At 40.3% G+C, this 27,672-nt stretch overlaps 1 protein-coding gene and 1 long non-coding RNA gene across 10 annotated transcripts in view; one reads left to right on the plus strand and one right to left on the minus strand.

Annotated features, from left to right (window-relative positions):
* LOC122688674 overlaps positions 1-27,672 on the plus strand; it is a 129,650-nt gene that overhangs the window by 86,735 nt on the left and 15,243 nt on the right. For both annotated transcript variants that reach the window (XR_006339539.1, XR_006339540.1), the window contains exon 2: positions 27,426-27,606. This is a non-coding gene — a long non-coding RNA (uncharacterized LOC122688674). The remainder of the gene's footprint in view (positions 1-27,425; positions 27,607-27,672) is intronic.
* LYPD6B (LY6/PLAUR domain containing 6B) overlaps positions 21,754-27,672 on the minus strand; it is a 234,418-nt gene continuing 228,499 nt past the window's right edge. For 5 of the 8 annotated variants that reach the window (XM_043894842.1, XM_043894839.1, XM_043894843.1 and 2 more), the window contains one exon: positions 21,755-23,668. In XM_043894842.1, the coding sequence (XP_043750777.1) occupies positions 23,504-23,668 (165 nt within the window). In that variant the 3' untranslated portion in view covers positions 21,755-23,503. Of the gene's footprint in view, positions 23,669-27,672 lie in introns of all 8 variants that reach the window. The other 3 variants (XM_043894846.1, XM_043894845.1, XM_043894847.1) reach the window with 1 other exon arrangement.

Below are 27,672 nucleotides of genomic sequence, written 5' to 3' on the forward strand. Positions count from 1 at the left end.
CTTGAATTTCTCCTTGACCTTGGCATTTGAAAACATAATTCATCAATCTGAATTCTTTACTGCTATTTCAATATCAGCTTATTAGACTTTGCCTTTTAATATAAAACTGTTAGGGTTAATCAGTGAGTGTTAAATTCTAATTCTCCACATCAGTTTCTAGAGCTCCTTTCTCCATGCCAATTGACACAAACCCTACACATAGATTATTGAAATGCACTGAAATTTGAATATTGAATGAGACTGTTTCTGAAAAATTTGTACTTGGAGTACTTTCCTGAAAAATGTTCTTATACACTGATACTCAGAAGCTCTTGACCTTCAGGGAACAGGAGACACAGCCCTTTAGCCAGCCCTTGGCCTAATTCAGTTGAGTCCCAGAGCTGACATTATTTATGGAAACATAAGCAGTTGGTTGGATGAATGCCCAGGGGCCTTGGCATTGTAGATATTTAAATAAATCAAATGATCCAGAAAACTGGTATTATGTGAGACCTCCTCTTGAACCGCCACCTCCCCCATACCCACAGGCAAATCCAAAGGGCAGGAAGGACCCTCATCCATTATGAGCGGTGGGAGAGTGGGGCACAATGAAGGGAGAGAGCCCAGCCAAGCATGCCCAGTGTTTAGTGACATGGAGACCTTGTAATATCAGGATGGGGATAGAAAGAGATCATGTCCTCCAGAAATGAGAAACACCGTTTAGATTGTGACTGGTGCAGATTTGGCTTCTAGAATCCAGGCTATTCCTTGGGACCTCTACTGAAGCTTAACTGAAGCATAAACCACAGGGTCAGGCAGAAGCAAGAAATCACATTTTTAATCAGGTTCTAGTTTTCATTATTCCTATCATTTTACTGAACACCTTTATCCTTGTGGCTGGCTTTTCAAAAATCTGGTTATCTTAAAGTGTCAGACATTTCTCAGAAATTCTCCCCCAGGAAAATTAAATCCTCCTTGAACATAATAAAGAAATGCAACCCCACCATCTAAACACTCAGGATAAAGACAAAAAGGTCTAATAGAATATTGACCAAATAAAGCTACCTTGTTTATTTCTTGCTTTAATATTCTTTCTCGAAGCAAATCTTATCAGTCTTGCTTCTCTCCTCTCAGACAGAACAGCAAGATCAGCAGGAAATTGAAAAAGCTGCATTTAAGATATTTAGGTCATAAGTCTCCCAAAGTGGAATCACATGTGTCTCCTGAGTGAGTGTAGATACTTGAAAGACTGATGAATGTTAGATCAATTATCACACCAGCAACACCAGCAAACATGCCGTGAGTTACAGCTCGAATGCATTCAAGATGGACTTCACCTCCATGAGATTTAATTAAATGCCATGTATATAAACAAATCTTGAACATTCTAACTCCCTATTCCAGTTAAAGTAGCCCTGGGCTGGCAGCCTCTTACTCTGCTGCGTGGCTAGGTGTTGATCGGTGAAAACTCAGAACAGCTAATGAGAAGGTCAGGCCCGCAGGAAAAGCAGGCATTTTGGGCTGTCACCTCTATCACCTTCATTGTGTCCCTGTGGGTTGTATCCTTTTATAAGCACAGCCCCCACTGTCCAGAATATTGGAACATAAAATGTTTACCACCTCTCTTCAAAATTTTAAGCCACTGAAAATGTAATAGCTAGCCAGTCACCGTCTTATTAATTGAAATTCAAATACTGATGGAATAGATTCAATGTTGAAGAAGGTTAGGATGTGGAGGGGAGAAGAGAGATCATGAGAGTTAGATGCCTTTATGTTATTAATACCACATTTAGCTTTAAAAGACCCTCAAAGGTGTGTCCTGGCCGATTATTTGGAGTCCTGATCAACCATAGTACCTAGCCTGCCCATCATGATTTAGAAGGGAGCTGCCCTGCCTTGCTGCCTCACAGAGGGGAGAATTCAGAAAGCCCTGTTCTTCCCCACTGTTAGACCATATTCCACGGACCAGGGGCAGGACAAGGGCCCCAGTGTGAAAATGACATCCAAAGCAAGGAAATGCTGAGCTGCTCAGATGGTGCAGAGGAGCAAATGCATAAAGGTCACGAGGCAGAGAGATGACAGAAGCCCAGAGAGCCAGACTCAGGAAGGGCTCAAATGCCTGAATAAGCAACAGCTTGAGTCTGGCGCAAACTCCGGAAGATAGTAAAGGACAGGGAAACCTGGCGTGCTGCAGTCCATGGGGTTGCAAATAGCCGGGCATGACTTAGCAACTAAACAGCACAACAGAGAGAGGGTCAAGGAGCCAGTTCTTAGGAGGGAGCATAAAATGAGAAGACATCAAAAAGAGGCATAACTGGAAAGCCATGTAAAGGCCATGCAGTGCAGAGAAGACCCAGGCTCCTTTGCTCTGTAAGGATCTTGAATTCCAGTGCACCTGTAGTTCCAGTCATGCATGTGTGCTCAGTCGTGTCCAACTCTCTGCAACCCCATGGACTGTAGGCCACTGGGCTCCTCTGTCCATGGGATTCTCCAGGCAAGAATACTGGAGTGGGTCCCATTTCCTCCTCCAGGGGATCTTCCCAACCCAGGGATCGAACCTGAGTCTCCTTTATTGCAGGCAGACTCCTTACTACTGAGCCACCCGGGGAACCCAGTCTTAGAACAGGCTAAGTCAGCAGGCCTGCTTCCTGCCCTGCTTTGTAGCTGACTTTCTCCCCACTCCCAGCCCATGTGTAAAAACTAAGGCAGATAAGCCAGGCTAATGCTTTTCTGGTGGGCATATTAAAGTCTCCTTATGTGACAAGCATCAAGGGCAGTGTAGGAAGACTGTGATGAATTTACTTTTAACTGTCAAGTGCAATAGAACTGTTACCTATCAGTATCTTGAGATGCAAGCAAAAAAAAAAAGGATAATTAAACCCAGCCTTTCAAATAAGCATTGTTGCAAAGGTTATAGAGTACTGCAGTGTTGCCAGACTTAGTGAAATCAATCTCCATTTTGTTGCAGTGTGTGTCATGCAGAGATTGTTGAAACCAACAAAATGAAAAGCATTAATAATTGGTATTAATAGCTTATATAAATTAATTTGCTAATTTGCCTAAAAGAAAATTAGCCAAACAATCCATTAAATGGAGCTCTGCACTTTAATATAAAGCATATACTTCCTATTGTGTTTTTTTTTTAAATAGGCATTTGAAGTTTGAGGAAACCTAACCAATTAATGAAAAATAAATGAGAATCTTTTTGCCAATAAAATGAAGTCAATTCCATGGGTGCAGAAGGGTCACCTTAATGACTTCAAAATATAAAGGGTAACATGTAGAATATAACTGATTGACATGACATAAAGTGAGATAATAAAAGTTCATACTTGTTTGCGGTACTTACTACCTACCATACCTGATTCATTACTTGATTCTTCTGCAGTATCAATAAATAATAAACACGACTGAGACACTGAATGCTGGCGAGGTTAAGTACTTTGTGAAAAACATTTCATGGGTTCTTTTCAACAGGTTTTCCTCACTGGGTGAAGCCTGGATTTACCTGCTATCGGCCCAATTACAGGAATTAATGTTGGGTATGGTGGGAGGGGCAGGAATTTAGGACTCCCCGTACCCAGTTTTTGTTTATAATCATCTCTTGTCACATTCTGCTCTTTCAGGGCTAAGTTACAAACTTTGAAGACTGTTAAGATCTAGGCCTCTTTCTCTATTCTTCCTGCCTTCTTGCCTGTTCATTTTTAGTAAGAATCCCACCAGAGCTTGGTTTCTAACTGCTTCCTACAAAGGATGTGTGCATGTATGTATGCACAGTTGTGTCCAACTCTTTGTGACTCCATGGATGCCAGGCTCCTCTGTCCATGGAATTTTCCAGGCAAGAATACTAAGAGTGGGTTGCATTTCCTTCAGGGGATCTTCCCAACCCAGGGATCAAACCCAGGTCGCCTGCATCTCCTGTATTGGCAGGCAGATTCTTTACCACTGTGCCACCCAGGATGCCCACAAAGAAACATCAAAAGTTGGCTACAATTTCAGAGCTTAGAAATTGTAGCCAACTTTTGATGTAAAAAAGGCAGTTTTTAGTCACATGGGGCAAAACAGTTTGGGAAGAATCTGAGTTGCAAATGGGATAATAGATTGCTAAGCCATATCCTGATGCCATTTTACAAATAATTCGCCTTCACACCTATTGACCTGCCCAAAGTCATCCACCCATCCCCCATCCAAGATAACCACAGGAAATAAGAGTCATCCTCATTCAACCACCTGGTCCTGAGTGCCTTTAGGATGTGAGGGCATAAGTCATTCAAACCCTGGCTGCTTCTAAAGTGAAACTCTCAGAACTCAGCTGTAATGGCTGAAGCTCCCCAAGGGCAACCTGTAAGGCCAGGCTTGTCCCCTGCTTCATATAAGGTACCACTGAACCCCACCTGATTCCAAGAGTAAGCAATGCAAAGCCCCTCTGCACGTGTGGTGTTCCTACTCATTTCTGCAAATCTCCGATTACATTTCCCCCAAGGCACTGCAGGCTTCTCCAAGGAAAAGAAATTAAATGCTTATTAGGATTCTGCACGTGCTCCCTGAGAACTGCACCCCACATACCACACTGCTGTCCTTGCCTCGTTAGCACAGACACTTACCCACGGCTGACAAGGGCCATCAAACCACTTCAAGTAATTGTATTTTCAGAGCAGTTGGTAGGTAGTGAAATGGGAAGATTTGGGCTTGCCTAGTTCAAGATGTAGATAAGATCTAGCAGTCTTTATTTTTTAAAAATAATCGAGAAAGTATCGCCTCAAACTATTTCACTGTCTTTTCCTAACCATGAACTCTAAGATTTTACCATGTCATTTGTTTGCAATATGTGCTTCATTATCTTATTTAATCATGGATTATCTTTCCACTTAATTAAACTCACTTTCACTTTGAAACTTTGCATTAAAAAGAAAAACACAGATGTCATGTAGAATTATTTCACTAATCTATTTTATCAGTCACATAATTGCTCCCTGCCTCCAGGTAGTTACAGATGACACATTGATGCAACTATGATCAAAATCTTTCTCTTGTCTTTTTTCAAATTCCACAATTTTTAAGGCCAGGTAAGTATAAAGAGTCAGAACCTGAATGCAGCTGAGAAAACATCTTCCAAAATCAATTTTGGATATTTGGATTTCTGATCTTTTACAAAAAAAAAAAAGATCCATCAAAAGAAATAGGGGAAATACTGTAGAGTTCTCTTCCTTTCAACTTAGTTATATCATTGTCTTTTTTAATTTAATTTTTATTTTATATTGAGTTTTAGTTGAAACTAGCTCTTCAGGTGTTAAGTTTCAGGCGTACAGCAAGGTGATTCGGTTATATTGATACATATTCATACATCCATTCTTTCTCCAAGTCTTTTCCCATATAGCTTATTATGGAATATTGAGTAGAATTCCTTGTGTTATACAATAGTTCCTTGCTGGTTATCTGTTTTACACGTAGTAAAACATGATATATATATATATATATATATATATATATATATATATATATATATATATATATCGGAGAAGGCAATGGCACCCCACTCCAGTACTCTTGCCTGGAAAATCCCATGGACAGAGGAGCCTGGTAAACTGCAGTCCATGGGGTCGCTAAGAGTTGGAGACAACTGAGCGACTTCACTTTCACTTTTCACTTTCATGCATTGGAGAAGGAAATGGCAACCCACTCCAGTATTCTTGCCTGGAGAATCCCAGGGACAGGGGAGCCTGGTGGGCTGCCGTCTATGGGGTCACACAGAGTCAGACAAGACTGAAGCAACTTAGCAGCAGCAGCAGTATATATATATGTTAATCACAATCTTCTAATTTATCTCCTACCCTTTCCCTTTTGGTAACCATGTTTTCAAAATCTGTGAGTCTGTTTCTGTTTTGTTAATAAATTCATTTGTATGATCTTTTAAGATTCTGCGTATAAGTGATAGTATCTATTTGTCTTTCTCTGTTTGACTTCACTTAGTATGATGAGCTCTAGGTCCATCCATGTTGCCACAGATGGCATTATTTTCTTCCTTTTTCTGGCTGAGTAGTATTCTATTGCATGTATATATACCATATCTTTATTCATTCCCCTGTCAGTGGAGATTTAGGTTGCTTCAGTGTATTGGCATTGTAAATGGTATTGCAATGAATGTTGAGATGAATGTATCTTTTTTTTTTTTGCATGTATCTTTTTGAATTATGGTTTTCTTCAGATATATGCCCAGGAGTGGGATTGCTGGATCATGTTTGCTCTTTTTTTCATTTTTAAGAAATTTCCATATTGTTCTCCACAGTGGCTACAACCAATTTACATTCCCACCAAGAGTGTAGGAGATTCCCTTTTCTCCACACCTATTCTAGCATTTATTGTTTGTCGACCTTTTGTTGATGCCATTCTGACTGGTGTGAGGTGATACCTCATTTTAGTTATGATTTGAACGTCTCTAATAATTAGTTGTGTTGAGCAGCTCTTCATGTGTTCACTGGCCATCTGTGTGTCTTCTTTGGAGAAACGTCTATTTAGATCTTTGGCCCATTTTTTGATTGAATGGTTTGTTATTTTGCTTTTAAGCTTCATGAGCTGTTTGTATATTTTGGAGATTAATACTGTGTCAATTGCAGATTAATCCCTTGTTGGTCACATCATTTGCAAACATTTTCTTCCATTCTGTGGGTTGTCTTTTCATTTTGTTTATGGTTTACTTTGCTGTGCAAAACATTTTAAGTTTAATTAGGTCCCATTTGTTTACTTTTGTTTATTACTCTAGGAGGTGGATCCAGAAAGATATTACTGCAATTTATGTCAAATAGTGTTCTGCCTATGTTTTCTTCTAAGAGTTTTATAGTACAATCTTACATTTAGGTCATTAATACATTTTAACTTTATTTTTATATATGGTGTTAGAGAATACTCTTTTTTTTAGGTAAGAATTGGATTTATTTAGAGAGAAACACATTCCATAGACAGAGTGTGGGCCATCTCAGACAGTGAGGGGCTGAGAATATTCTTTTCACTTTTTTATTAAATGTATTTATATTTATTTTTAAATGAAACAAAGATTAATATTTTTAATGATAAAAGGTACAATTCACAAGGAAGATAGACATCAAGAAGATAGGCATCATAAGCCATTAAACACCTAACAACAAAGAAACAAAGATAAGTAAAGCAAAAATCAGAAGAAATATAAGGGAAAAGAAAAAAATATATAATCATAGTGAGACATACTAACATTTCTCTGAGAATATTTTATCAAGTGCAGAGGAAATAAGAATAGGAGCATCTTGATTGATGTCATTAATAATTTAAATAGAATAGATTTCTATTTATATTAATTTCTATTGATCTTATATCCTACACAAATACATTTAAAATTCTGTATCTGACACGTCATTATTAGATTTCCTTAGGATATTTAGAAAAACTGGCAAAAAAATAAGCATTAATAAATTTCAAAAAGTAAAATTCTTTTTTGTGTGTGATTCAGTAGGCTGAGAATATCCTAATTTCAATTTTTACATGTAGCTATCCAGTTTTCCCAGCACCACTTATTGAAGAGACTGTCTTTTCAACATTCTGTAGTCTTGCCTCCTTTGTCACAGAATAATTGATCACAGGTGTGTGGGGTTGTTTCTAGGCTTTCTATCCTGTTCCATGGATCTATAGTTCTGCTTTTGTGCCAGTACCATACTGTTTTGATGACTGTGGCTTTGCAGTATAGTCCGAAGTCAGGAGTCTGATTCTTCTAGTTCCATTTTTCCTTCTCAGGATTGCTTTGGCTATTCAGGGTCTTTTGTATTCCATACAAATTCTTTAAAATGTTTGTTCAGTTCTGTTAAAAATTTTATTGGTAATTTTATAGAGATTGCATTGACTATGTAGATTACTTTGGGTAGTATAGTCATTTTCACAATATTGATTCCTCCAATCTAGGAACATGGTATATCTTTCCATTTGTTTGTGTCCTCTTCAATTTCTTTAATCAGTGTCTTAGTTTTTGGAGTACAGGACTTTTGCCTCGTTCAGTTCATTTTAGTTCAGTCGCTCAGTCATGTCTGACTCTTTGAGACTCCATGGACTGGAGCATGCCAAGCTTCCCTGTCCATCACCAAGTTCTGGAGCTTACTCGTGTCCATAGAGTCAGTGATGCCATCCAACCATCTCATCCTTTGTCTTCTCCTTCTCCTCCCACCTTCAATCTTTCCCAGCATCAGGGTCTTTTCCAGTGAGTCAGTTCTTCACATCAGGTGGCCAAAGTATTGGAGTTTCAGCTTCAGCATCAGTCCTTCCATCCTTCCAATGAATATTCAGGACTGATTTCCTTTAGGATTGACTGGTTGGATCTCCTTGCAGCCCAAGGGACTCTCAAGAGTCTTCTCCAACACCACAGTTCAAAAGCATCAGTTCTTCAGTGCTCATCTTTCTTGATAGTCTAATTCTCACATCCATACATGACTACTGGAAAAACCATAGCTTTGACTAGACAGACCTTTGTTGGTAAAGTAATGTCTCTGCTTTTTAATATGCTGTCTAGGTTGGTCATAGCTTTTCTTCCAAGGAGCATGTGTCTTTTAATTTCATGGCTGCAGTCACCATCTTCTGTGATTTTAGAGCCCCCCAAAATAAAGTCTCTCACTGTTTCCATTGTTTCCCCAACTATTTGCCATGAAGTGATGGGACCGGATGCCATGATCTTAGTTTTCTGAATGTTGAGCTTTAAGCCAACTTTTTCACTCTCCTCTTTCACTTTCATCAAGAGGCTCTTTAGTTCTTCTGCACTTTCTGACAGAAGGGTGGCGTCATCTGCATATATGAGGTTATTGATATTTCTCCCAGCAATCTTGATTCCAGCTTGTGCTTCATCCAGCCCAGCATTTCACATGATGTACTCTGCATAGAAGTTAAATAAGCAGGGTGACAATATACAGCCTTGACATATTCCTTTCCTGGTTTGGAACCAGTCTGTTGTTCCATGTCCAGTTCTAACTGTTGCTTCTTGACCTACATACAGATTTCTCAGACTGTAGGTCAGGTGATCTGGTATTCCCATCTCTCAAAGAATTTTCCACAGTTTGTTGTGATCCACACAGTCAAAGACTTTGGCATAACCAATAAAGCAGAAATAGATGTTCTTTCTGGAACTCTCTTGGTTTTTTGATGATCCAACAGATGTTGGCAAATTGATCTCTGCTTCCTCTGCCTTTTCTAAATCCAGCTTATACATCTGGAAGTTCACAGTTCATGTACTGTTGAAGCCTGGCTTGGAGGATTTTGAGCATTACTTTGCTAGCGTGTGAGATGAGTGCAATTGTGCAGTAGTTTGAACATTATTTGGCATTGCCTTTCTTTGGGATTGGAATGAAAACTGACCTTTTTCCAGTCCTGTGACCATTGCTGAGTTTTCCAAATTTGCTGGCATATTGAGTGCAGCACTTTAACAGCATCATCTTTTAGGATTTGAAATAGTTCAATTGGAATTCCATCACCTCCACTAGCTTTGTTTGTAGTGATGCTTCCTAAGGCCCACTTGACTTCACATTCCAGGATGTCTGGCTCTAGGTGAGTGATCACACGATTGTGGTTATCTGGATCATGAACATCTTTTTTGTATAGTTCTTTGTATTCTTTCCACCTCTTCTTAATATCTTCTGCTTCTATTAGGTCCCTACCATTTCTTTTGCCCATCTTTGCATGAAATGTTCCCTTGGTATCTCTAATTTTCTTGAGGATATCTCTAGTCTTTCCCATTCTGTTGTTATCCTCTATTTCTTTGCATTGATCACTGAGGAAGGCTTTCTTATCTGTCTTTGCTATTCTTTGGAACCCTGCATTCAGATGTGTATATCTTTCCTTTTCTCCTTTGCCTTTAGCTTCTCTTCTTTTCTCAGCTATTTGTAAGGCCTCCTCAGAAAACCATTTGGGCTTTTTGCATTTCTTTTTCTTGGGGATGGTTTTGATCACTACCTCCTGTACAATGTCATGGTCCTCTGTCCATAGTTCTTCAGGCACTCTATCAGATCTAATCCCTTTTACCTATTTGTCATCCACTGTATCATCAAAAGGGATTTCATTTAGGTCATACCTGAATGGTCTAGTGGTTTTCCCTACTGTCTTCAATTTAAGTCTGAATTTGGCAATAAGAAGTTCATGATCTGAACCAGTCAGCTCCTGGTCTTGTTTTTGCTTGACTGTATAGAGCTTCAAGTTTATTCCTAGGTATTTTATTCTTTTTGATGGGATGGTAAATGGTATTATTTCTTTAATTTTCTGATCTTTTGTTGTTAGTGTATAGAAATGTAACAGAAATGTTTATGTGTATGAATTTTGTATTAATTCATTGGTTGTATTAATCACCTAATTTTGTATTAATTAATTAGGATTAAAGTTGTATCCTGCAACTTTACCAAATTCATTGATGAACTCTAGTATTTTTCTGGTGGCATAGTTAGGATTTTTTATGTATAGTATCATGTCATTTGCAAACAGTGATAGTTTTATTTTTCCAATTTTCATTCCTTTTATTTCTTTTTCTTCTCTGATTTTCATGAGTAAGACTTCCAAAACTATGTTGAGTAAAACTAGCAAGAGTGGATATTCTTGTCTTATTCCTGATCTTAGAAGAAATGCTTTCAGTTTTTTACTATTGAGAATAGATGTTTGCTGTGAGTTTGTTGTATATGGCCTTTATGATGTTGAAGTAGGTTCCCTCTATGCCCACTTTCTGGAAAGTTTTTCTCATAAATTGGTGTTGAATTTTGTCAAAATATTTTCTGTGTCTATGTAAATGATCATCTGATTTTTATTCTTCAATTTGTTGAGGTGGTGTATCACACTGATTAATTTGTGGGTACTGAAAAATCCTTGCTTTCCTGGGATAAATCCCACTAGATCATGGTGTGTAATCCTTTTAATGTGTTGTTAGATTTGGTTTACTAGTATTTTGTTGAGGATTTCTCTGTCTTTGTTCATCAGTGATATTGACCTGTAATTTTCTTTTTTTGTGATATCTTTGATTTTGATATCAGGTTGATGGTAGCTTTATACAATGAGTTTGGGAGTGTTCCTTCCTATGCAATTTTTGTGAAGAGTTTAGAAGGATAGGTGTTAACTTTTCTCTAAATGTTTGATAGAATTTGCCTGTGAAGCCGTCTGATCCTGGACTTTTGTTTATTGGGAGCTTTAAATCAGTTTCAATTTCAGTACTTAAAATTGGTCTTAATATTTTCTATTTTTTCCTGGTTCAGTCTTGAGAGATTGTACCTTTCTAAGAATTTGTCCATTTCTTTTAGGTTGTCCATTTTATTGGCATGTAGTTTCTTGTAGTAGTCTCTTACGATGCTTTGTATTTCTGTGGTGTTCATTGTAAGTCCTCTCTTTTTTTCATTTCTAATTTTATTGATTTGAGCCCTTTCCCCTTTTTTCTTGATGAGTCTGGCTAAATGTGTATCAGTTTATCTCACTGTTTCATTTTGTTTTCTATTATTTCTTTGTCTCTATTTCATTTATTTTGGCTCTGATCTTTATGATTTCTTTTCTTCTACTGACTTTGGGTTTTGTTTGTTCTTTCTGTAGTTGCTTTAGGTGTAAAGTTAAGTTGTTTATTTGAGATATTTCTTGTTTCCTCAGGTAAGATTGTATTGCTACAAACATCCCTCTTAGAAGTGTTTTCGCTGTGTCCCATCGGTTTTGGATAGCTGTTTTCATTTTCATTTGTCTCTACATGTTTTATTTCCTCTTTGGTTTCTTCAGCAATCTGTTGGTTGTCTGGTAACATATTCTTTAGCCTCCATCTGTTTGTCTTTTTGATAGTTTTTTCTCTTTTAGTTGATTTCTATCGGATAGTGTTGTGGTCTGAAAAGATGCTTGATATGATTTTCTTAAATTTACTGTTTGCTTCCTGGCCCAGCATATGATCTATCCTGGAAAATGTTCCATGTGCACTTGAAGAAGGTGTATTTTGCTGCTTTTGGATGGAATGTGCACACTCTCTCACTCTGTCTCTGTGTGTATGTGTATATACATATATATATACACACATACATCAATTTAAGTCCATTTGGTCTAATATGTCATTTAAGGACTGTGTTTTGTTACTGATTTTCTGGTTGGATGACTTGTCCATTGATATAAGCGGGGTGACAAAGTCTCCTACTATAATTGTGTTACTGCTAGTATCTCCTTTTATGGCTGTTAGTGTTTGCCTTATGTATTGAGGTGCTCCTATGTTGGGTACATATATAGTTACAATTGTTATATTTTCTTCTTGGGTTGACCCCTTGATCATGATGTAGCATCCTTCTTTGTCTCTTGTAACAGTCTTTGTTAAAGTCTGTCTGATATGAGTACTGCTACTCCAGCTTTCTTTTGATTTTCATTTGCATGAAATACTTTTTTCTATCCTCTCACTTTTAGCCTGTATATGTTCATAGATCTGAGGTGGGTCTCTTGCACACAGCAAATATATGTCTTGTTTTTGTATTTACCCAGCCAGTCTGTATCTTTTGGCTGGAGCACTTAATCTATTTACATTTAAGATAATTATCAATATGTAGTTCTTACTGCCATTTTGTTAATTGTTAGGATTTGTTTTTGTAGGTCCTTTTTCTTCACTTCCTTTTTTGTTCTCTTGTGATCATCGGAGTTGTGTTTGGATTGCTTTTTCTTTCTTGTGAGGGTATCTATTGTAGATTTAGGTTAGCAGTTACCATGAAGTTTTGATATAGAAATAAATATATATATAAAATGTTAGTTTCTTAATTTCAAATGCATTTCTAATATTCTGCATATATACTCTTCTCATGATTGCTTATTTTGGTATCATATTTGTGTGTCATTTCCTACCTTTACTGATTGTTTGCCTTTACCGGTGAGCCTTTCCCATTTGTAATTTTCTTATTTCTAGTTGTGGCCTTTTCTTTTCCACCTAGAGAAGTTCCTTAGCATTTGTTTCAAAGATGGTCTGCTGGTGCTGAATTCTCTTCAGTTCAGTTCAGTCGCTCAGTTGTGTCCGACTCTTTGCAACCCCATGAATCGCAGCACGCCAGGCCTCCCTGTCCATCACCAACTCCTGGAGTTTACTCAAACTCATGTCCATCGAGTTGGTGATGCCATCCAACCATCTCATCCTCTGTCATCCCCTTCTCCTCCTGCTCCCAATCCCTCCCAGCATCAGGGCTTTTTCCAATGAGTCAACTCTTCGCATGAGGTGGCCAAAGTACTGGAGTTTCAGCTTCAGCATCAGTACTTCCAATGAACACCCAGGACTGATCTCCTTTAGGATGGACAGGTTGGATCTCCTTGCAGTCCAAGGGGCTCTCAAGAGTCTTCTCCAACACCATAGTTCAAAAGCATCAATTTTTCGGCGCTCAGCTTTCTTTATAGTCCAACTCTCACAGCCAGAATTCTCTTAGCTCTTGCTTATCTGTAAAATGTCTGATTTCTCTGTCAAATATGAACAAGAGCCTTGCTGGGTTGAGTATTTTTGGTTGTAGATTTTTCCCTTTCATCACTCTAATTATATTAATATTATGCCACTTTCTTCTGGCCTACAGAGTTCCTGATGAAAGATCAGTTGATTCCTTGTATGTTTCTTGTTGCTTTTAATATTTTCTTTTTAAAAATTTTTTTGTCAGTTTGATTACTATGTGTCTTGGTATCCTTCTACTTGGGTTTATACTGTGTAGGGTCTCTGTGCTTCCTGGAATTGAGTGTTTGTTTTCCCATGTTAGGGAAGATTTCAGCTATTTCTTCTTCATGTGTTTCTTCAGGTTCTTTGTCTCTCTCTCTCTTTTCCTTCTGGGAGGCCCTATAATGCGAATGTTGGCACTTTTAACATTGTCCCAGAGGTCTATCAAACTGTCCTCTTTTCTTCTCATTCTTTCTTTCTTCTGTTCCACAACAGTGATTTCCACCAATCTATCTTCCAGTTCCCTTATTCTTTCTTCTGCCTCATTTTCCTGCCACTGACTCCTTCTAGTGTATTTTTTTCATTTCAGTTATTATATTGTTCATCTATTTGTTCTTTAACATTTCTAGCTCTTTGGTAAACATATATTCTATCTTCTTTGCCTGTGCCTCCATTCTGAGATCTTGGATCACCTTTACTAGCATTTCTCAAAATTCTTTTTCAGTCAGATTGCCTATCTCCACTTCACTTAGTTGTTTTTCTGGGGTTCTATCTTGTTCCTTCGTCTGAAACATATATCTCTGCTGTCTCTTTTTGTCTAACTTTCTGAATTTGTGATCATTTCTTAAGCTGCAGGTTTGTAGTTCCTCTTGTCTCTAGTGGAAGAGGTTGATCCAGGGTTTTGTGCAGGCATCCTGGTAGGAAGGACTGGTGTCTGCCCACTGTGGGTAGAGCTGGCTCTTGTCCCTCAGGTGGGTAGGGCTGCCTCAAGGGGTGTGTTTAGAAGTGGCTGCATACTCAGGATAACTTGAAGCAGCCTATTTGTTGATGGGTTGGGCTGTGTTCCCACCCTGCTTATTGCTTGGCCTGAGGTATTCTAGCACCGGAGCCTACAAGCTGTCGGGTGGGCTCAAGTCTCAGTGCCAAAATGGCGACCTTCCGGAGAGTTTACACCAATGAGTCTTCACTGGGGCCTCTGCCTCCAGTGTCCTTGCCCCCATAGTGAACCACAGCCAACCCCTGTTTACCCAGCAAACCCTCTAAGACCCACAGGTAGGTCTCATGCTCTGGGTCCCAGTGTACATGAAACTTTGTGTGCACCCCCCAACAGTGGAGTCTCTGTTTTCCCCTGAGGAGTCCTGTGGAATTTCTGCACTCAAGCCCTACTGGTCTTGAAAGCCACATGCTCCAGGGGCCCCTCTTCCTAATGCCAGAATCCCTATGCTGAGGAGCCTGATCTGAGTTTCAGAACTCCTATTCCTGTGAGAGAACTTCTGTGATATAATTATTTTCCAATCTGTGGGTGGCTTACCTGGTAAGTATGGGATTTGATTACATGGTAAAAATTCATCTCCTACCGTCTCTTTTGCTCTCCTTTTTTGTCTTTGGATGTAGAGTATCTTTTTTTGGTAGATTCTAGTCTTTCTTGTCAATGGTTGATAAGCAGTTAGCTGTGATTTTGGTGTTTTTGTGAGAGGAGGTGAGTTAAAGTCACTCTCCTCTGCCATCTTGTCTCCTCCTTTCATGTGAGCAAGTGGCCAAGGTGCAAGTTAAGGCATCATGGCGGGCAGATAACAACCTCCCCCCAGTGTTGACACATGGGCAGAGCTTTGTGACCAGCAGGAAGTGGCTAATGGTAAAAGATGCTTAGGCAAGTCCATGGGAAGGGGTGCAAGCTTCCTTGCCCTCTCTGAACTGCCATGTATTCACCACTAAGAAGTTTCTATCATCATCTTTTTGTTCTTGGATGAGAAACAGAAAGACTTTCCTTGAGAATATGTCCATATCTCTGATAAAAAGACATCTTCAGTCCATTAAGAAATTCTGGTCTAAATGCATTAGTTGAAATAAAGATAAGTAGTTAGTATTTAGGACCCATTTCTGACTCAAGGTTAATTTCATAATAAATCTAAAAATATTTAAACTAACAAGTGACTACTTCAGTGACTACCTTCAAAGGGCATATGGAAAGAGAGGAAAACGCAATCTTTAGAAAACAATGCATTCCAGATTGGTTTACAGTTGGGTCTTAAGTAGTAGCAGGCCCTTCGGACCTAGAGGAAAATGCCATGAGTGGGACCAAATTAGTTCAGAACACTGATAGGCAACAATATGAGAACATAATTTTTTTTAAGTATTTTGCCCTTTTTGTAAGGGCAAAAATCTCAGTTTTCTGCCTCTACTCACCTAAGGATAATGGACGCAAGGATGTCATTTATAGAAGCATAGGATGGAGCCCAAGCTCTTGGAGAAATGAGTGTTTCTGAAGGAGTCAAGGTTCATGCACTTGGCATGTGTTAACCAACCACCTTATTTTAGGGGTCAATTCCTTACCCATCCTCTGAGTTCTGCAGCTTCCCCCCTTCCCCATACTTCTCTATATTTGCAAAGTAGTGTTGATTTAAGTGTGTGTTCTGTGGAATTCAGATGCTTGATAAAGAAAAGGTTCTCTTGTAGAATATTTTGGGAAGTGTTGAATACTGTCTCCACTCCTTGCAGATTTACAACATACATTAATCAAAAGAGAACATGGTAGAAATTGCAGTAGACAGGGGAGCTTCTCTGTCTGGGTCTGCTACCAACTAACTGTGTGGTTAGGGCAAGTCTGTACAGTTCCAGAAGGTTTGGCTGGCTTATCTCTAAGCAGAACATTTTGTCAGCCACCTTAACAACTGCCTCCCGACACAGCTTCCGACTGTGGGAATCTGGAGCAGACCTTTCTGGCTGCCCTCCCAGATCCATTTTTTCCTTCCTTCTCTTTAATTCCTATTTTGCTTAGCTATCTACCTCCTGTCATGCATCACACGTGCCTAAGGGAACACTGAGCACCTTTTAGCTGCACTAAGTCAAGAGCAACCACATCTTGCCTGGGTGCAATTTGCTAGGGGCCTGGGTGAAGATCTTCACTTCCTGGTTAATGTCCAGTAGCATCCCTCTGTCTGTTCTCTGGACACTGGCTGGGATGTCTGGGAGAGCTGTTGACCATTTCCTTACCAGAGACATTGGAGAGATGGAGCCAAAAAACAGCAGAGAATGAACCACTGATTTAAGTCCACCCCGAATCCCACTCTCCCTCTGGACTTCTGGTTGTATGAGCCAACAAATTTATGCCAATTTTATTGGGTCTCTGTTATTTGTAGTTGAGGTCATCCTGATGGATACGTCACTCTCTAAAAGGTATTACTGTCTTCGGGGACCCTCAACAACCTAGATAGAATCTGTCTCCAGGACCTGTTTGACCCCTGTTGCTTATCCTCCTTTAAAGAATATTTGAATTGGGTTGGTTTTTCCTCCCTGCTTAGCCCCTGTGAACAAGTTCGCCTTGCCCTTGGCTTTGTGTTGCTTTTACTATACTCACTCAGCCATGACTCATAGGGAGTTCAGTTAGTGGTCAGAACCCTGGACATCCTCCTTGGCTGAAAGAGGCCCTGGTTTCCTGGAGCTCCCAATTGTCTAGGCCTCCCTAGGACCTAGCAAAGTAATGCTCAAAATTCTCCAAGCCAGGCTTCAACAGTACGTGAACTGTGAACTTCCGATGTTCAAGCTGGATTTAGAAAACCCAGAAGGATCAGAGATCAAATTGCCAACATGAGTTCCAGAAAAACATCTACTTCTGCCTTATTGACTATGCCAAACCCTTTGACTGTGTGGATCACAACAAACTGTGGAAAATTCTTCGAGATGGGTATACCAGACCACCTGACCTGCCTCTTGAGAAACCTGTATACAGGTCAAGAAGCAACAGTTAGAACTGGACATGGAACAACAGACTGGTTCCAAATAGGAAAAGGAGTACGTCAAGGCTATATATTGTCACCCTGCTTATTTCATTTATATGCAGAGTACATCATGAGAAACGTTGGACTGGATGAAGCACAAGCTGGAATCAAGATTTCCGGGAGAAATATCAATAACCTCAGATATGCAGGTGACACTACCTTTATGGCAGAAAGTGAAGAAAACTCAAGAGCCTCTTGATAAAATTGAAAGAGGAGAGTGAAAAAGTTGGCTTAAAGCTCAACATTCAGAAAACTAAGATCATGGCATCTGGTCCCTCACTTCATGGAAAAATAGATGGAGAAACAATGGAAACAGTGAGAGACTTTATTTTGGGGGGCTCTAAAATCACAGGAGATGGTGACTGCAGCCATGAAATTAAAAAGATGCTTGCACCTTGGAAGAAAAGCTGTGACCAACCTAGACAGCATATTAAAAAGCAGAGATACGACTTTGCCAACAAAGGTTTGTCTAGTCAAAGATATGGTTTCTCCAGTAGTCGTGTATGGATGTGAGAGTTGGACTATAAAGAAAGCTGAGCACCGAAGAATTGATGCTTTTGAACTGTGGTGCTGGACTCTTGAGAGTCCCTTGGACTGCAAGGAGATCCAACCAGTTAATCCTAAAGGAAATCATTGGAAGGACTGATGCTGAAGCTTAAACTCCAATACTTTGGCTACATGATGAGAAGAACTGACTCACTGGAAAAGACCCTGATGCTGGGAAAGATTGAAGGCGGGAGGAGAAGGGGACGACAGAGGATGAGATGGTTGGATGGCCTCACAGACACAATTTTGGACATAAGTTTGAATAGGCTCCGGGACTTGGTGATGGACAGGGAAGCCCGGCATGCTGCAGTCCATGGGGTCACAAAAAGTTGGATACAACTGAGCAACTGAACCATCCCAGGACCATCCACATGGGGCAGCTCTGCCAAGCCAGAGTGTCTTCCAACTTATCTTAGCCCTTTCCCTGGGACCAATTTTCATAGACCAAAAAAGTGCAGAAATGAAGGTTTAGGAGTTATGTGGTAGATGCTCTTACTTGAGCCTCTATAGCCTTTACTGAGGCCTTGCATTATTGTTTCTGAAGATGATGCCCTAAGGACTCCCAGTCCCAAAATCATGACCAGATAGATGCTTGTTCAATCTGCAGATTCCCAGACTCCTTGAATAGTATTCCTGGGGTCAAGCTATGAAAGCCATATTTTTCATAGCCTACACTCTGAGTAGCTCACATCCTGGATTACCCCTGTAGGTAGTTCAGCTTCTAGCCTCAGCATCTCATAGAAGAGGCCAAGGCAATGAGGGAAGAAGACAGGGAAGGAAGTAGAACTATGAAGGCCAAAGGAGAAGTGGGAGGTGTGTGATACCAGGAAGATGCTGGACTGTTTCAGGGGCACAGCGAGGAGCTACGCCTAAAGGCAGACTCAAGGTACATTAGGACAGCCATTTGTTCTCCAGTTGGTACAGGTGTCACCTTCATGCATCCACTCACCTCTGTCCTCTGGCGTGCTTTGCCCGCCTCCTCCCCACCCACAACACACACACACATCCAGAATCACAGTGACACCCTCCACAAATCAGAGTCGGTGACAAACAACGAGGTGAAAAATAAAACGTACAAGATTCAAAGGTCAGTGCAGAATTTTATAAGATGGCAATTGACACACCACAAGAATTGTGCATAAGGGTAATTTCTCAGTTGTGAAACATTTCCCAATTCCACACCACACCTCACTTTCCAAGTCCATGCTGGTTCATGCTGCTCATTTCATGCTTTGCACAGCTTTTAAGTCCTCTCCCAGTGAGAAAAAGAAACCAACCCACCTCTTTCTCTTGTCTTATGAGATGTGTTTTACACAGCGCGTGACACAGCAGAACGCAGATTGTACAGAAGACAATGCCTGTAATTTCTGGCTGCTAACCTCAGTCAGGTTTGGATTTAGAGAGTTTAGACACAGCAGGGAAAATATGTGTTCTGTACCACTTTTTTTTTTTTAATTTTCAGAAAGTGAATGATGGACAGGAATTCAAGATTTATTCTAGAATGTAGTTGTATTCAAAATGGAACTTTGACAGGTCATCCCCTCACACTTTCCTCGTATTCATAGCTAATCCCCTTGTCTTTTTTATAAGAACAAATCTACATATTCTCCTTTCCTGCCTCCACTACCCCAGTTCTCATGGGACATTTTGACAAGGTACTTTTCATCTTCTTGCTCATTAGGGGGCAAATGAAATTAATCTGAGGTCTGGATCACTTGGCCATTCTAGGTCACTATGTAATGGACTAAAAATATCCATGCAAATGGACTCTGATTAGATTCTTGGATTCTAGTTTTAAAACAATTGCATTGGAGACACCACATAGAGTCCATTTATAATGCATAGGGATTTCAAGGTCAAGTGTTAAAGGTTTTGGGCTTCTGTTCACTAACATCACCCCCATCTCTTATTCTCTAGTTTAGTGGCTCCAAAAGTGGCTGTGTGTCAGGATCACGTGAGGAGTTTACTAAAAATACCGATTTTCTGATTCAACTCTAACAGAAAGAATCTGATTTTCTGGATTTGGGGCCTGTGAGTCCAGTTTTCTTCTTTAAATATAAACTCCCTGAGTAATTTTCGTGCCCCCACCAAGGACTCATTTACAAAGACATTTAGGAAGCACTTCTCTGGTCCAGTGATTCTTGAACTAGTGTGTGCATCAGAAGCACCTAGAAACCTTATTAAAACCCAGAATTGACCCCTTAGAGTTTCTGATTCAGTGGGTCTAGAATGGAGGCTGAGTATTTGTGTTTCTAACAAATTCCCAGGTGATGCCTACGCTGCTGGTCCAGAGACCACACTGAGAGAGACCACAACTCCAACCCAGGTTACTTGTGAGCATCTTTATTATTCATCAGCACTTATTATGTGACCAAGGACTGGGCTTCTGAAGAAGGAGTAAACCTCTCAGATCAAGGGTAACACACCTAGCATCACAGTCAACTGGGAGCTGCTTCTTTAACATCTAATTATTGGGATTAGGCATGGGCTCCGTCCCATCTCCTGAGTCAACATCTCCAGGAGGCCCCTAGAATTTGTCTTATTTTGAAGTTGGCCAGAAAATTCTGATTACAAGGACTTGAAAACATTGCCTCAGATGAGCCAGACTTATGAGTTCATTAACAACTTACACTAAAAAATTATCTGAAATTCCAATTAAACGGGACATCCCATGTTTTATTTGTAAATCTGGCACCCCTACTCACTTGGCTATCTTTGCAGTTTGTTCCCACTGTGTGTTCTCTCTTTGGCTCAGGATAACTCTATTTTCAATGCTTAGAGGAGCGGTGGTTACGAGGGCAAACTATGAAAACATAAGTGGGGTAAAGAAGAGAAAATTAAGATGTTTCCTTGGCAAAGAAAATAAAAAAACACAAAGGAAAATTCATTAATCTAGACAGAAGAAAGAAAAAGAAGTACTGTCTGCTAAGGGTTTTTTACCAGACAATTCATCAACTTCACAGACAAAAGAAACCCCGGGGAATAAAAAGACATCCACCAAAGATGCTCTTAAAATGTTCCAACTGAAGTCATATATAATTAATTTCAAACAGGCATAGCTATGAAAATTCAAATACCTCAAGGTGCTGAGTGAAAGGCAAGATAAATCTACATCAGACTTCAAAACTGCTGCTTCCAGGTGAGTCTCTGGTTCGGCCAGAGACAGGGAGGTAATGACATCTGCCTCCTCCCTGTTTTATTGGAAGGTAGAGAGCTTTAAGATGAGACACTCCCAGTGCATCAAGGTCAAGAAGAAACATATACAGCTCAACACCTGACAATAGCACATAACCACTAAGAGGTTGAATCAGAGGAATAGGACAGACAAACAAAATGAAGAAGGAAAATTCATGGATGCATGTAAGGAAAGTGATCTGGTAAACCACTGCAGACGCCAAGTCGCCACCATGAGCACCACAGCCCGTGCAAAGCAAGCAGCTTTTTCCTGATGTACTTCTGCCATTTCAGAGGTTAGGGGTCAGCACACTGTTTCTGTAAAGGGCAAACTAGCAGGCCTTCTAGACTTCACAGACCATGTGCCCTTGGCTGCCTCTACTCATCCTTGGTGTTGTAGCAAGGAGGAAGCCTGTAGACAACAGATAAGTGAATAGGTATGGCTGTGTTCCTAAAAAATTGTTCACAAAAATAGGGGGTTGCTACGGACTGAATATTTGTGTCTACCCCAAATTCACATGGTGGTGGTAGTCATGTGCGACTCTGCAATCCCATGGACTGTAGCCCGCCAGGCTCCTCTGTCCATGAAATTCTCCAGGCAAGAATACTGCAGTGCGTTCCCATTCCCTTCTCCAGGGCACCTTCCTGACCTAGGGATTGAAGCCAGGTCTCCTGCATTGCAGGCAGATTCTTTACTGTCTGAGCCATCAGAGAAGCCCAAATTCACATGTTGAAGCCTAAAGCCCCAATGTGATGGTATTTGGGTGTAGGGCCTCTGGGGGATGCTAGGTCATCCAGGTGGAGTCCTCATAAATGTGATTAGTATCCTTATGCTCACTCTTCGCCCTTTGCCCTGAGCATATATGAAAAGACCAGTCTGCAAATCTGGAAGAGGGTTCTCACTAGACAGTAGGTCTGCTGGCACCTTGATCTTGATCTCCCAGCCTCCAGAACTGTGAGGATTACAGGTTTGAGTTGAAGACACCAGGGCAACAGAATATTTGTGGGCAACAGAATATTTGTTAGAACAGTTGGGCAGACTAAGAGTGGCGGGATGTATTTGATCCATGGCCAACCCCCATCGTGGATGAGCCAGTGTGGCAAAGACGCCATCATTAGGATTCTATGGAGCACTCAGCATTCTAATGGTAGATGTTCTACTGAAAAACAAAACAACAAACACTCCACTAACTTCTCACTATACATATAAAGGCAGAGTGTTTAAAGGTCACTCCAAAGTGTAAAGGCGAGAAATTAGGATTCTAGAAACAGAAGTTGCTCTTTGAAAGTCTAGGACTGTATTATAAGAATGAAAGAGAAGACAAAGGGACCAGACATTTTAGCATGGATTTAGAAAGTTTCTCTTGATGGCCCTCCCATTGAGACAGGTTGACTGGGAGAGGGACACTGTCACCAGTTTCTCTGTCTTTAAGTTGTTTTTTTCTAATTTTTAGCCATGCTGCTCAGCATGTAGGATTTTAGTCCCCTAACCAGAGGTGGAACCCATGCCCCCTGCAGTGGAGCCCAGAGTCTTGACCACTGGACCACCAAGAAAGTCCCTAAACTGCTACTTCTGAGGATCTATCACGTGATAAGGTATCATCCTCCTTGCTCAGGGAGGTTTCCTTACCTTCTCAGTTCACTAATTTTGCATTTGGCATCCTTAGAAGGGTTCTTTCCTCAAAAGAAAAAATTAAGTCACCTTGGCATAGACTTGTATACTTTAAGCCAGAATATAGCACCTGTGGTGCACGATCAACTTCAATTGGCCTCCTTTATGACACTCCTTAATATGTTTCATCTGAGGTCTCCACGTCAGCCAAGAAACAGATAAGCATGCATTCTACACTTATAATTTAAAAGCTTTATTTCCCCCCACAATTAGCAAATAGGTTTCATATTAGTTCAACAGGAAGTTTTCTTCCTATAGTGGGCTTTCTCGTTACTACACCGTCAGTGGGGAAACTGCTTTCTCTTCGGGGAAGGATTAGATTTCACAGAAATACTCTGAGCCAATCACAGAATCGAGAAGGGTCTGTTCCAGCAGCCCCTGAAGGAGTCAATCAGGTCAAGGAGTCCTTTCCCCTAAAGGTCTGGTCTGGCGGGGACAACACAGGCTACTGAGCCTGCCTGTGGTAGATGCCGGCAGGACCCTCCTTGCAGAAGAGACAAAATGCAGCCCTTTTGATCAAGAAACCTAACAGCTACATAACCACTCAGTCCCTGCCAAGTCCCCTTCCTTATGGCCTCCTGCAGGAGCATCTGAGCTAAGCAAACAACTGGCTTCTGCTGTGAGGTCCAAGGAGCATCCTTCAATCTTGAAGAAATTCGTCTTCCAAGTTCGCCATTTTACAGTGGTTAGCTTGTGTTCAGAGGACTGGTCTCTGCCTCTCCTGGGAAGGTGGCCTTATATCAACGGCAGCACGAAGGCCCAGGCCAGCACCGGTAGGTAGAGCGCAGGGGCACCGCTGCCAGACGTCCTCTGAGCATGCATCACAGCGAAGACCGCATTCGTGTGGTTAGTGGGTAGCTCAACATTGCAGATCATCCCCTCACAGCAAGACCTACACTCCTGTTACAAAAGGAAGAGGAGAGGGAAGAGCCAGTGAATAATGGGAAGAAGAGGGGAGGGTCAGAGAAAAACCTTCTCTAGCTCTGAGGACAGAATATTTTTTTATCTGAGTATATAAATTTTCATTTAAGTGCAAAATTTTTCAAGAGTAATGACTTACAAGAGAAAAAGGCCATCTTATTATTTAAATGTTTACTGTTTGAGATTAAAAATTATAAATTTGAAAATATACCTTTTAGCCTAACAAATTAACAAAGATTTCCAAAATGTATGCGAGCTTGGGTCCGTGACATAGTTCTCAAACACTGTTACTGAGAATATAATTGCTTCAGTCTTTCTGGGGAGTAATTTGGTAATCTTTATCAAGAACTTTATATAAATCAATCTAGTAATGTGCACCACAATGATTATGTGGGTTTTTATTTAGACTAGAGAAATATTAAAAGCTGCCTAGTATTCTTAATAGGGAAGTAGATGAATTATAGCTACAAACATTTTAATATTATGCAGCCACTAAGAATATGTCTGAATACTTAAACAGGTAAGTTTTCTTTAAAAATTTTTATTTTATATTGGAGTATAGTTGAATAACAATGTTGTGTTAGTTTCAGGTAGTGCAAAGTGATTCAATTATACATGTATCTTTTCTTTTTCACATTCTTTTCCCATATATAGTTTATTACAGAATATTGACCAGAGTTCCCTATTCTATACTGTAAATCCTTGTAGGCTATCTACTAATAAAACATAGTAATGTGTATACGTCAACCCCAAACTTCCATTTTACCCTCCATCTTTTTACTTTGGTAACCATAAGTTTTCAAAGTCTGTTTTGTAAATAACTTCATTTGTATCATTTTTTTAAGGTTCTGCATATGTGATAACATATATTTGTTTTTCTCAGTGAGTTATTTCACTTAGTATGATGATCTCTAGGTCCAGCCATATTGCTGCAAATGGCATTATATCTTTTCTTTTTTTTTTTTTAGTGTCGAAGTAATATTCCATTGTGTGTATATATATATTGCCACATCTTCTTTATATATTCCTCTGTTGATGGACATTTTAGTTTGCTTCCATGTCCTGGCTATTGTAAACAGTGCTGCAATGAACACTGGGGTGCACATATCCTTTCAAACCATGGTTTCCTCTGGATATGTGCCCAGGAGTGGGGCTGCTGAATCATATGGAAGCTCCTCTATTTTTAGCTTTTTTAAGGAACCTCCATACTGTTCTCCATGTGGCTGGACCAATTTACATTCCCACAGTGTAGGAGGGTTCACTTTTCTCCACACATTCTCTAGCATTCATTGTTTGTAGACTTTTTGATGGTGGCCATTCTGACTGGTATGAGGTGATATCTTATAGTTTTGGCTTGTATTTCTCTGATAATTAGTAATATTGAGCACCTCTTCATGTGCCTCTTGGCCATCTGTATGTCTTCTTCAGAGAAATGTCTATTTAGGTCTTCTGTCCATTTTTTGATTGTGTTTTCTTTTTTATATATATAGTGAGCTGCTTTAGCTGTCTTTATATTTTGCAGAGTAATCCCTTGTTGGTTGCTTCATTTACAAATATTTTCTCCCATTCTGTGGGTTATCTTTTCATTTCGTTTATGATTTCCTTTATTGCACAAAAGCTTTTGTTTTATTAGGTCCCATTTGGGTTTTTTTGTTTTTGTTTCCATTACTCTAAAGATTGATCAAAAAAGACATTGCTGTGATTTGTGTTCAAGAGTGTTCTTCCTATGTTTTCCTCTACAAGTTTTATAGTATCCAATCTTACATTTAGGTCTTTAATCCATTTTGAGTTTATTTTTGTGTGTGGTGTCAAAGAATATTCTAATTTCATTATTTTACATGTGAGTGACCAGTTGTCCCAGCACCACTTTTTGAAGAAACTGCCTTTTCTCCATTGTATATTCTCACTTCCTTTGTTGTAGATTAATTGACCATGAGTACATGGGTTGATTTCGGGCTATCTTGTTATTTCTAGGTTTTTCATGGGTCTATATTTCTATCTTTGTGCCAGTATCATACTGTTTTGATTACTGTAGTTTTGTAGCAGTGTAGTCTGAAGTTGGGGAGCCTGATTGCTTCAGCTTTTCTTTCTCAGAATTGCTTTGGCTATTCAGGGCCTTTTGTGTCTTCATACAAAATAAATTTTTTGTTCTAGTTTTGTGAAAAATACCATTGGTAATTTGATAGGGATTGCACTGAGGTTGTATATTACCTGGGGTAGTAGAGTCACTTTGACAACACTGATTCTTCTAGTTCAAGAACATGGTATATCTTTCCATCTGTTTGTGTCCTCTTTGATTTCTTTCATCAATATCTTATAGCTTTAGAGTACAAGTCCTTTGCCTCCTGGGTAGGTTTATTTCTAGGTATTTTTAGTCTTTTTGATCTGATGGTAAATGGGATTGTGTTTTTAATTTCTCTCGGATTTGGTGACCTTCCAGAGGGCTCACGCCAGTGAGTGCTCTCCAGAACTACCACTGCCAGTGTCTGCGTCCCTGCAGTGAGCCACACCCACCCTGCCTAGGCTGGAGGCCCTCCAACACCAGTAGGTAGGTCTGGCTCAGGCCCCTAAGCGGTCCCTGCTTTTCCCCTGTGTTCTAGTACACACAAGATCTGCTGTGTGCCCTCCAGGAACAGAGTTTCTGTTTCCCCCAGTCCAGTGGAATTCCTACGACAAACGCCCCTGCAGCTGCTTAGTCACTCAGTCGTGTCCAGCTCTGTGCTGCCCTATAGGCTGTAGCCCGCTGGGTTCCTCTAGCCATGGACTTCTCCAGGCAAGAGTCCTGGAGTGGGTTGCCATGCCCTCCTCTATGGATCTTCCCAACCCAGGGATCGAACCGGGGTCTCCTGCTTTGCATGCAGATTCTTTACCAATGAGCCACTAGGGAAGCCCTGGCCTTCAATGGGGCCAGTGATTCTCTGGGGGCCCCTCCTCCATTGCCAAACTCCACTTGCCGGGCAGGGGAGCCTGATGTGGGGCTCAGAACTTTCACTCCTGTGGGAGAAATTCTCTCATAGTTTTTCAGTTTGTGGATTGCCCATGTGGCCAGTATGGGATTTTATTTTATCATGATTGTACCTCTTCTACCATCTTGTTGTGTCTCTGAATTTGGATGTAGGATATCTTTTTTTTTTGGTAGGTGCCAGCATATCTTGTCTATGCTTGTTCAACTTTTAGCTGTGCTTTTTGGTATTTTCATAAGAAAAGGTGAGCTCACATCCTCTACTCCACCATCTTGTCTCCTACTAGGTAAACTTTCATACTGTAATTTTTCTAAGTGGGAACTTTTCAAGAATTTAGGACGGGCTTGGCTGGGCAGTTCTGGCTTGGGGTCTCTTAAGTGACTTCAGTGAGATAGTAACTAAAGCGCAAACATCAGGAGGTTAGAAACTGCTCTGAGGACAGAACTGAGTTGGTTTTTGATCTATGAGTCATCCAGGCCCTTGGGCACCCTTCCCCACTACTGACCTCAAAGTAAAAACCATCTTGAGAGTCTTTTCACTTAAACTGTGATTTATCTGCATCAACCCAAGCATAAGCAAGAGAAAGGCAAATGGAGTAAGACTGTTTAATGGAGTCAACAAATCTTCTGAAGGTTTGTAAGGGGAAACACTGAAACAAAAATGAAAGCTAGGAGCCTTGTGGATTAGTCATTGATTTTCTTTCTCAGTACTACTAGTTAGGGGATAATTATGACTCTATTGTCTATACTAATGCCTCATCCCTATCTTTACAGTGACACTGGCTTGCTAATCCGGCTGCTGACTGGTGAAAAACACCAGCTTTCTCCCAGCACAAGGCTGTCTCAAGAGAAGCATGCTCTTGTCATAATACAACACCTCCAGCTGATAAACCCAGACAGTCACAGAGGCTTTCAGGATAAAGTATCTACATCAAATGGCTTCCAGAAGGGCCAGGTAAGATAAATTATCTATCTCAGTGGTTCTCAACCCTGGTCGCACATCAGAATCACCCTGGGGAAG

Source organism: Cervus elaphus, chromosome 33 (assembly GCF_910594005.1).
Source record: "Cervus elaphus chromosome 33, mCerEla1.1, whole genome shotgun sequence".
Classification (NCBI taxonomy): Eukaryota; Metazoa; Chordata; class Mammalia; order Artiodactyla; family Cervidae; genus Cervus; species Cervus elaphus.